The sequence below is a fragment of the Carassius gibelio genome, chromosome B4, assembly GCF_023724105.1.
Source record: "Carassius gibelio isolate Cgi1373 ecotype wild population from Czech Republic chromosome B4, carGib1.2-hapl.c, whole genome shotgun sequence".
NCBI classification, from domain to species: Eukaryota; Metazoa; Chordata; class Actinopteri; order Cypriniformes; family Cyprinidae; genus Carassius; species Carassius gibelio.
In genome coordinates, this window is record NC_068399.1 from 22,018,850 (window position 1) to 22,030,687 (window position 11,838).

General features: G+C 40.8%; 1 protein-coding gene across 2 annotated transcripts in view; it reads right to left on the reverse strand.

Moving 5' to 3' along the window:
* Positions 1-10,874, reverse strand: part of LOC127956715 (potassium voltage-gated channel subfamily D member 2-like) — a 121,372-nt gene extending 110,498 nt beyond the window's left edge. For both annotated transcript variants that reach the window (XM_052554884.1, XM_052554883.1), the window contains exons 1-2: positions 10,397-10,874; positions 8,925-10,113 (exon numbers count right to left, since the gene is read on the reverse strand). In XM_052554884.1, the coding sequence (XP_052410844.1) occupies positions 8,925-10,036 (1,112 nt within the window). In that variant the 5' untranslated portion in view covers positions 10,037-10,113; positions 10,397-10,874. The remainder of the gene's footprint in view (positions 1-8,924; positions 10,114-10,396) is intronic.
* Positions 10,875-11,838: the final 964 nt, after the last annotated feature.

Genomic DNA, 11,838 nt, shown 5'->3' on the forward strand with positions numbered 1-11,838 from the left:
AATAATTGCACTTTCTTTAAGCAGAACATATCTTAAAATGATACTTTCTTTGGCATTAATCTATACTACAAAAGGATGAAGGGTGTGTTTAAAGTACAGGACACTGAGCTGTAATGTAATGAGACTTGTTAGTTTACCAATAGAGCTTACGTTTCTCTGAACCCAGTCACCTGAGAAGTATTCCTGTGTGCGCTTTCCTATTTATAAGATTATCTACAGGGAAAGATATAAAACATTCTTCTTTGAGTATGTTTTTTATGGTTATTCAATAGGAATGAATCAGGTTCAATACAAGTAAATTATTGCAGTTTAAGCATCGCCACTGAAAACAAACCCTAATTTTGTAAAAGCCAACAAAATCACTTTGCATTAATGTACTTACAGTGGACGTCTATAGGGCTTCACAGGTAAAAAGCTATAATACACACTATTTTAAGAGTACAAAAAAAAAAACTTTAAACATGACACTTTATTCCTGTCAAGATCATGTAAAACCAGCCAACCTGGCAACCTTTCCATGACATATGCAAGGATACTAGAAATAAGACACCCACAGGAACTACACTAGTAAGGCTAAATCAGATGTTCATCCACGTATAACTGTTGTGCCACAGCTAAAAGAACAATTTAGAAACTTTAAAGCTCAAATAACACACTTGTAATGAAAGAATAAATATACAAATATCTAAACTGTAGGAATTCCTGATTAGACTTGCCTGGCATTAATGTAAACGCAGTTTTTATAGATTCTAACATGGCAGATTCTCAAATTGGACCCAGAACATTGCTTCAAGGCAGACAAGAAAGTCTAAATTGGGAAATGTTTGGGATTTATGCATTAGCACTGCTGACTTTTCAATCTGAGAGTGCTCCAATTTGAGCTGAAATATTGATTGTGCCTTAAAGCAAAGAAAATGAACAACAGAAGATAAATGGGGAAAATAAGGCGACGGTAAGGAAAAGGGAGACAGGTGTGTCATAAGCTGTGTAATGGCCTATTCAAGTGTTTGTATCCCAACCATAAAATCAGTGTGTTCCCTAGTGTTCTGCCTGACTTGAAGCAGTTACATGGCATCCTCCCACCGATTCACTCCATTTGAGTCCAAATCGCAAAGACCAACAAACTGCCTCCCTGCCGGCCTGCTTCAGATTCACACTGACAGGAAAAATCAAATGCAAGTGATCTGTTCAGAATGGACTCTACGGCATCTGCATAGTGGAAGAACATAACTGGCTGATGACATAACACAATAAATGAAAAACACAAACTCCAAACTGGCAAGCAACGCTCAGCCTGATCCAGCTGTACATTCAAGAAAAGATCAAGTCAGCATTAAAAGGTCAATTAAGACAATGCATGTATTTAAATGGCACAAGTTAATAATAGGCTGCAAGTTTGCATGAAAGATTAACATTTAAAACCTAAACATTTAAGGCAAGTATCTCTATGACTGAATCTCAAACTCAACATTAAATTAATAGCTCTTACTGCACTTTTTTGTACTGGAGAGGTTTTGACACAAAAATCACTTGTAAAAATATATGTCTTAAAAGCATCAGCAAGAATGAGTTAAAAACATTTACATTGAATGTCAAGGCAAGTCACCATTATTTATATAGCGCTTTTTACAATACAGATTGTGTCAAAGCAGCTTTACAGTACTAAAAAGGGAAATTCCATTACAGGAATAAATTCATTTTTAAAGCATATTTAAATGGAAAATATTTATTTTCAGTTGTAATAATAATCACAGTAATACTTTTTTCATACTGTATTTTCGATCAAATAAATGCAGCCTTGGTAGCCGTAACAGATTCCTTTCAAACACACACACACACACACACACACACATATATCTAAATTATTCCAAACTTTTGACACACTGTATTATATCTCTATCAACTGGAAAATATAAGAATGCATTGTAAAAAAAAAAATATATATATATATATATAATGTATTTTACAGTAGGAACAGTGAAAATATTGGTAAAAAATTACTTGAATTATTATTGTGCAACCTTCTCCAACATCCCTGCACAACATTTTTAGTATTAGACAGCACCTCTAACATCTAATAATTTACAATATATCATCTCATCCTACAAAGTTATTAAATTTGTTAGATTGCATGAGAAGATTTTATGAAAATGGGTCACAATAAACAGTGTAAAGGGAATGAACTCAGAAACACACACACACACAGGTGTGGATACTGCAGGCTCATTGATTTTCAGTTCGTCTTTCTTGTGTCTTTCTGCATGCTACGAGCATGTTGCGAGCTGTTAAAGTCTGCGTTCAGATCAATGTTAGCAGGTCATCTCTCCTGTACCTAGTGAGGCTTAATCAATGCACACTGACAAAAAGCCAACTCCAGACTGATGGCCATATCTCCTTCTGTCTTTAAACACCATTCAGAGGCTCTGTAATGAAGACACATCCATCTACCACAGGAGATCTCCATATGAAAGGCCACATTTGTATTCACTTCCCTACTTCACTCTGTTTCTGCTATTTATGAGCAAGAGGTATGGTATTAGCAAGCTTTAGCAAAACACTCCAGCTCCCTTTTGAATCAGTTCATTATTATTTTCATCTAAAACACAGACAACTCATTGTCCTTCAATACAGAGGTTCGAATCATCACATTCATCCAAGACTTACCAGGGTGTCTTTGTGAATTCTTTTATTATTTTATTTAAAAGAGTTACTCAGATATTTGGTGTAGAAATACAAGAGAATGCGTGTGGGTGAGATCGAATCGAGAAAAAGCAAACACTACGCAGATGAATGCATTAATTCAATTAGTCCAGCGCAGACCAGAGCTTTGCACAGGAAACACAATGGGCAAAAATAATTGGAAATAGCAAGAGTCCACAATCTTAATTGCACACAAGTCAAATCAGTCATGACCTGAAAAAGATAACAGACGGAATGAGCGTGGAATTAGAGGAGATGAGCTGTGGAAAAGGGAAGAATTCTGTGTTTGTACTTCTGATTGACAGATTAATAAAATGATGTTGATCTAGCAAATGTGGGGAATCAAGGCTGTGTGTGTATGTGTGTATTCTGCTAAAGTGTGTATATTGCCTGGGACAGAACAGTGACCTGAAAGTGAGCTTTTGATCAAAAGTTGTTATTTTATATAGCCAGATGTATTCTTTATCCAATTTGTGCTTTGATTAAGCAAAAGAAAGAGTTTAAGCAGAGTAAGTACTATTATAAACTTAAATTGTGGTCTCAAAGGGTTACAGTTTAAAATATGAACAATCTCAAACAAGGTTAAAAGCCTAACCCTAACCCTAACTTTGTTTCTGAAAGAACAGATCATTTTTAACCCTTTATGGGTTGCAAAGAGCCTTAATCAGGAGTTCAAAATACAAAGTAGGGTAAAGCATCTTAAATAAATAAATACAAAAAACCCTTGGAATCAGGAATGGACAATAAAAGTTATAGTGATTACTAATCCCCTTTATCTTTGATGTGAATTTGTCTAAATGTAGACCTTATTCAAGCATTTCAATCAACAGATTAATCATCATGTGGAAAAAGACGATGCTTTTCAAGATTTAAATTTCACTCACTCTCACAATTTCCGTAGTTTCTAGCAGCCACTGAACAATGGTGTGTTTTGATTTTCACTGTGTTGATGTGTGCCAAGATTTGTGTGCATGAGAGATTTAAAGTGCTTAAAACTCCCAATGCCAGCATCATTACAGCTACCACTGTTTTTTTTTTTCCTAGACAGGCCAAGTAATTAAAAAACCCAAATGAAAAAACACATACTTAATTGGAAAAGGAGGAGGAAGAAAGCCCTCTGTCCGTTTCATTCAACTGATTAAAGGCAGCCGTCTGAGAACTGCATGCTCCACTTTCAACACATTTTTTATGGTGTTTGAACCATCACAGAGAAGGCAAATGGATCCAGAATAAAGACAGAGAGAGGAAGTGACTAAAAAAGTGTAATAAAAGAAGGGGTGAGGAAGAAAAAGGATTGGTAGGAAAAAAGCAATACATAGGATGAGAGTTAGGAAGAGAGACGCTAGTCCAATTAGCCTCTCAGTGTGGAGTAATAGCGCGAGTATGAAATGGATGGATGAATAGAGTTAGCGCCTCTACAGCAACACCACAGGGGTTATTCCACATGACAAAGAGCCTTTAATTACTTCATTCTAGGCTCTTTATTTCCCTGTGGCAGTGCCACTGTGTAAATCTTTCAAATACAGCTTTTCTCTCATGCTCCTATTTGGGCTATGAAACATGTCATGTACATCTGTGGAAAAAGAATCTTGCTCAAAACACTCTTCTTTTTTTCTTCTCTACACCCATTAAGTGAAATACTTATTACCTTGGTGGAATGTGGCAATCATAAACCAGACCAGACCTATGTGTAAAACTGTGGGCCCACAAAATAGAGGAGGTTTTTCTGTGGCACAAATGCACAATCTCAGACAGCAAGTCCTGCCTAAAGGGATAAAAGGTAACGTTAACCCTAAAATAGAACTTATTTTCTTCAAAAACCCATATGACATTTGAGAAATGTCTTCAAATTGTCCATACAGTGCAGCGTCAGTGGGGTTCAGTGGGGTTGTTCAAAGTCATGGGGTTTTACAGATTTGTGTAAATGATGACAGAATTTTATGGTGAACAGTCCCTTTAATCAGCCCAGCATAGGGGCAGTTGTGTCTTATGTGGACACACTTGAGTGGCCCGGGATCATCAATAATAAACCTGCATCAGTGCATTTCTCCGGGACAGTGCTCTTGCTTTGCAATGCCTGGTAAAGGTGCTCTAATGAGGGTAACCCCACACCGCAATGCTCTTTCAGACACAATAATGAGTCCCTTTCACATGTTGTACCAAGCCCTGACCTTACTACAACCCTGTTGGCACAAAACATCGTTTTGCCCTGATTGCACTGTTAAAAAAACACACTAAAGCCTCTTCGGGCATGCACTATGGACTTCTGATCTTTTCTCTTAGAAGAAATTAAGCCTATTGCTTAACCCATGGTGACCACAATGAATATCGAAGATTAATCCAGCAAATCCCTGTCCTGTGTGGCATATCCCAGGCAGGGGATACGCAGCAAGTGGGCGTTGAAACCTCTGGCCTTAACTGACCCTGATGCAGGGTGACTTCTGAGAGTTTAATAGACTGTCTATTTAACTCCATCAATCTCTTTACAACCTCTCAGTAGGACTCTTTATGTGCCTTCATAACCCGCAGGAGAAGGTGAAGCAGTGTGAAAGGATGAAAAAGGATTGGAGAATGAACTGAGAGAAGTGCATTTCAGTGAAAAGAATGATGGGTATAGTAGAGGATCATGGGGGCATTTCATTTACAAGACATTCTCATTGTACCCAAGAGCTTTAAAGCTGATGTATTTACCCCCTTTACCTTTTTCTCTCTCCCTCCTGCTCATATCTGCATGTCTTCAGCTCTGACAGCTGCTCACTTAATAGATCCCATTTGACAGTGCATAAGCCAATTAAAATGCTGCTGATTTAATTGAGCTGGGCAAAATCCTACAATGAGTCCATTAAAGAGGAGAATCGTGTTGTGAACCAAAGTCACATCCCATCCCTTGCCTCCTACCTCTACGCTCCACACATTCCCATTTGGGAAGAGCAGGACTCTGTGAGGGCTGAACGTTGATGCCAGATTACAAGCAAATGGGAGTGAATGATGGATTTGTTCAGGGTTTTATAGGGCCGGATTCCAGCAGTGTTTACTTGCAGCGCCAATTAAACACTCATGAACCAGACAAATCAAAGTATTTAGGGACACTAAAAACTTTCAGGCAGGTGTATCAGAGCTAAACTCTGAAGGAAAGTGGTCCTCCAGAACTGAACAACCCTGGTCTAAAGATATGGCATGGTCAGTACTGTACTTTAGTTAAAATTCTTGGGGAAACTTTGTGACATATTGTGGAATAAATCGCTCTGGAACTTCTGAGCCATGTTTAAAAGAACATCCATTTTTGTTTTCAGCATCATGATATTATGCCAATTGGGAGATAACCGGCATATCTTACACCACCAGGCAGAAAAGATATATGTATCCTTTAAGCAGAGCAAGAGATAAAAGAAGCCACTTCATCCGGATAAAAAAAGAGACAGAGATGAGCAGCACTCCCTGGTGCATATACCAGTAACTATTAGGGCTAAAACTGGTTGAAGCATTCAGGTATCTTACACAGTTCTGCATGATAGAGGATATCTTTACGGATAATTACAATTCTCTATCATTCTCATGCAGACAGATTGAAGGCGCCTGAGGTTTAAGTATAATCCAGCAACCATAACTTTCTCTCACTTTAATGCTAGCTTTTATCTCCGCAAAACCTTGCTGATAGGCAAAATGTTCTCAAACTTCAATAGCTCTTTGGTGTTGGAACATCACAAGGGCTTCACTACTAGTAATCCAAACCAAACACCAGGTTCAAGTAATCTAAAACAGCCACCTCGTGTAAATTCCTCCCATTGCTCTCTGAGCCACAGATCCATTCCTGTCATTCAGTCTGGGAAATGAGGCATTAAAAAGTGATGCATACATTTAGAGAGCCAGACTCTTGTTCAATCAGAGCAGGCAAAGTCGTTTAGCGATGCCTGGACTAGCCACTCACTCAAGTGTGTTTAAGGAGAAATAGGAAAGGAATGAGATTTCAGACATGACAAGGGGGTAATGGATGAACTTGACAAGTAAAGGACAATGAGATCTCAAACCTAACAGGCGAGGTTCCCCCTAACACAACTGTCTCTTAAAGTTAAACTGTGTGACATCCACAATGTGAAACTTTTTTTAGATCAAAATGTAGCCAACCAAACATGAAATGGTCTCAACACACAGCCCGATTTCACATCCCAAGTTTTGGCTTTTGCTTATCACAGGGTGAACTTGACTTTACCAGGTCAGATCACTGCTGTAGCGACTGCCCCCCACATGCTCCTCTTGATGGGCTCACTGAGGCAATGCAATAAAATCTGAAATGAAGAACAGCATGCCTGCCTGCAGAGAGAGGAGATGAGTATATGGGCTGCATCACTGAAGCCCTGCAGCTGTGGGTCTGTTTGGAAGACATAGCTCATAACCAGCTGGCTCCGACAAGTCATCATCTCTCCCTAACATACAGACACACACACAGCGCTCCCAACATCAAGCCGGTGCTGAGCGTTTGCCCGTAATTTAATTTTCTCATTGATGTCATCCGATTTGACAGGCAAGAATCGGCAGGACACAAATTGCACACAATAAGATGTGATGATATGCTCTCAAACAAAACTCTCTTTCTCTCACTCACACAGCAAAAAAAAAAAATTCCTCTTTCGCTCCTGCTGTCTCCAAACCTCATATTTTCTTTATAGGACAATGCAAACCTGACAAGAAAGCAGAAGGGGAATGGGGATGATTGGAACTGTGTGAGCCAAAACTCTTTATATATCACAAGAACATGCACTGCGTTGTGCCACAGCTCTGACAACCTAATTTTCTTATTAAAGGTTCATGGCATCTTCATGACATTTCTTGTGTCAAAGACAACATTAGGCACATTCAGTAGGTTAAAGACCATATTCAGACTTGAAGTCACATATAAAAAGAATCAGGCAGATGGTGTGAGCCACACATTGTTGAACTACAGCATAAAAAAAAAAACTATTTGAAACTCAAAACTCCAAAACCAAATGTCTCCCAAACACATTTACTACTGAAATGTGCTTCATATCAGCCAGGCGCAGGCGTCAGATTGACACTCACAGAGCAAGTTATGACACACTCAGAGTAATGCACTTCAAAGGCGTGCCGATCAAAGAGCGGGATGTGTACTGGAGCATGGGGCTTGATTAATCCCCTTGAGTGTGACGCAGGACCATTTCGTCCCGCCAGCAATGCAGAGTGCGGCCATGGGGTGACTGCAACATGCGGCAGGCAGATTCAGAACCATGGAGAGTGCCCGCTCTGTGCAGGTGGGAGGTTTGGAGAAGACATGCTGAGGTCTCGAGTGATGGGATTAATGAATGAATAACACATCAATAGGGAATGCATTATTGTAATCGCCTTCAGTTCTTAACGTCACATGAATCAGCCTTGTCTCTCTGTGTGTTCACTGACTGTGTGAAAATTACAACATTGTGCCAAAGGTGCTTTGAGATAGGAAGGAATAGTCTGTGCTCAGTCTGACTCTGGTGAGGTGCAAATTACACAAGCACACTTCTGTGATTAAAATTCAGAGGTATAAGAAAGAAATAGCTCTGAAATCATAATCCTGAAATTCTCAGATAAAAATTTAAAAGCATTGTTACTGACAGTCATACAGTCAACCAAAGGATGTATGAACTACACAGGCAATGCTTTAAACATTATACTCAGTGTAGTCAAGTGAAACACATTTTGTTGAAAATTTCTTTAATTATTATAAATATTTTATTAATAAAATAAACTATAATATATATTTTTATATTATAACATTTTCAAAAACAGCAACACAGAATATATAAAATATACGTTCCAAGTTTTGTTTCGTTTTTTGTTTTGTTTTTATTATTATTATAAAAATATTTTTTTATTTGAGTTTTTATTACATACAAGGATGTGAGTGCATTTGAACCAAATATTGCAGAAAAATAAAGTTTCAATATTAAATAGCTTTGATAGGTTTTGTCTTTTCAAGCGATGAGACAGTCATGGATAGCCAGACAGAGAAAGGGAGAGAAATGTGAGAGAGGAGAGAGAGGGGGAGTCTATTTCTTTGATTTATATCACTTTTATTGATCTCCCCCTGCCCTTGATGTATTCCATCTCCGCAAGCTCTCAACTTTTCAGGACGCGTTGGAGTAAAAGGGCTGCTTTGAAGCAGTCCTGACAGCAGATCATACGCGCAAGCTCATTCAGTAAGTTTGCGCAGCACAACAACATGGACTCACCCCAGCGTTGTCATGGTGACGATGGTGTACCAGAACGCCGCCGGAATGCTGGTGAACTTGCTGGCGGAGGAGCCCTTCTCTGCGTAGAACATAACGGTGGCGAAGATGATGATGGCCATGGTGAGAGAGAAGAGCAGGAAGCCCAGCTCTGACGCGCAGCTCTTGAGCGTGTACCCCAGTATGCGCAGTCCCGCGGAGTGCCGCGAAAATTTGAAAATCCGAAAGACCCTGAAGACCCTAAGGGTAACGAAGGCCCCGCTCACGTCCTCGTTGTCCGTCATGACCAGGCCGATGTAGTAAGGCATGATGGCCACCACGTCAATGATGCTCATGACGCTTTTGACGAACTTGTACCTGCTGGGCGCGGCGATCAGACGCAGCAGGTACTCGACGGTGAAGATCATAACGCAGGCCGTATCCAAACAGAAGAATGCGAGGGCGTAGCGCTCTCCGCACGAGACCTCCTTCGCCCGGTTTGGCCCGCTGCCGCACGGGACCGTCTCCACCACGTTGGCCATAACGGAGACGGCGATGAAAAAGCCTGTGACGTAATAAAACACCAGCGCCATGGTGCTGGTGTGCGGGTTCTCAAACGCGCGCCACATGGTCTCGCGGAACGACATTTCCGGGAGCACCATATCTTTGCTGTTTTCGTTCTCCTCATCGTCTTGAATCCTCTCCGCGTTTTCCCTCCTGCGATCTTTGTACTCCTCATAACAGCAGTCCCCTATTATCTCAGGAATGATGCCGAAGAAGGCCAGCTCCTCGTCATAGGCGGAGATGCACTCGTGGCGAGGGTAGTGCAGCTTCCCGGTTCTGTAGAAGTTGAGAATGTGCCTAAAAATGTCCGGGTCGCGGTCGAAAAAGTACTCGTTGGTCTCCTCGTGGAAAAAGAAATCGCGCTCTGTGCTTCCCAGTAAGGTGTCGGGGTACCTCTCCAAAGTATTCCGCCAAGTTTGAAACCTAGTGCCGCTGACGTTCAAGATGATCAAACCGTCCTGACCTCGCCTCTTCTCCCGTGGAGGCGGCGGCATCGGGGCGCTCGCCACGGGCATCCATCCTATGGCCGCGGCGCGCGCGAACGGTAGCCACGCGGCGACTCCGGCTGCCATGCTGACCCAATGTGCGCGACCCGGTGCGACTGAAGCAGGTTTTGCGCTCACAAATCCGCCGCGCGCAGATAGAACATCTGGAGAGACACAAAGCGCAATCACTGGATGTTCGAACTTCAATGAATGCTTCAATCAATGCTCACGTGCAGAAGAACACTGCACAGTGAGTCATGTTATTTATCAAGATCAAAGCATTCGAATGGCAAGGAGGAATTACAGTGACCGTAGAAATTGTGGTGTAGGCTATGTAATATACATGCGTAAAAAAAGGCTTTTCGGTCAAACACAAATGGCTAAAGATGCAGCGCATCTATTTTTTACAGTGTAATATATTGCTTAAGTGCAAGAGAAACAACTTACCTCCTCATAAATGGATTTTGATGCAAAAAAATGTAGGTTTTTACACAAAGATCATCAGTAATAGTCCAATTTGAATAGCTCTTCCGTCGTTACGCACAAATAGGTATCCGAAACGCGCACTCGGAGGTTTTCTGGAGCATATGCAACAAGTTTAGAAGTCAAGTAGATGATTCACGTTGTCAAATGGCATCGTTTTTATAGTCCACGACTTCTGTGTTTGACACTGACCCTCCTGAAGAAACCTGCCACAGTGGTCGTGTCATACGAAGACAAGACCACCCTGGCGAGAGCGCGTTCGATGTTTCAAAAGCAGAAAATGGCACTTTCCTATCTGCTTCTTTTAAATGTAATCCAATTGACCCTAGATCTGTTTCGCAAGGTCTGAATGCGACCCAAGCAAAAAGTGAACTTGCAACAAATGATTCGCTGGAAGTTGCTTCATCCGCTACCGACGAAGAACTGTGAGTCTGCGGTGGAGCCCAAGTTGTTTCTGCTCACGGCGCATTGGAGGCGTGTCACGTGCTACAGGCATCGGTTAACACATATGAATGTAACACAGCCTGTGTGAATGGTGCATAATGTATCTTAGGAAGTGTTACGGTAAAGTGTTTATTTTCGGTATATTGTCCTGTTGTAGCTAAATTAAATGAACGTCCTATTTTGCGCACTGTGAAAAGTTATGCAGTGGCATTATGTGAATTATTATTAATCAAAGTTTGGCTGGAATTCAGTGAAGTGCTGAACGCTGAGCTGAGAGACTAAGAGAAAAGCTTTGCTGGTATTTTCACGTCTCAGGTTATCGATTCACACATTCAGCACTGATGTGCAGGGGGGGAAGCCGCTAGATGGAGACAGTTTTCAGAGGTGAAGAGAGATCAGACCTGTAAGAACGAACGCATTCGAGTCATGTGAAGGTCTCTTGCTATGACAAGCACAATAAGCAAACTCCAAATGCGATTATTTCTGCTGAAACTCTCTATAGATGGGTCAATGACAAATAAGGATGGCTGAAAAGGAGAAATGCTGCACTTGGCAATTCTTTATGTCAGTTACACACACACACACACACACACACACACAGCATTGTCAATTCTGTCAGGAATTGTTTCGCCTGTAATAAATATAACGGCATGTGGTTAATCAACACCAACATCGATTTGACATGTAAATGTTTCCAAATATACATACTTAAAACAGATGTAATCGCTCAAATAAGCAATAATAATCAAAAAGATTGAATTAATTTTACTTGTTGATATAAACCTCAAATTTCTGAACTCCAGGACTATATATTTTTTAAGATAATATCCAGCCGACGCGGCTTCTGACAAAAGCGACAAAATCGCCAAAAAATGATTTAAACGAGTGAACCAAAACATCTGTGGCAGCTCAGAGCGCCATGCGTGTTTGTGTGCGCGTCTCCGTGATGAATTTCCTGGCGC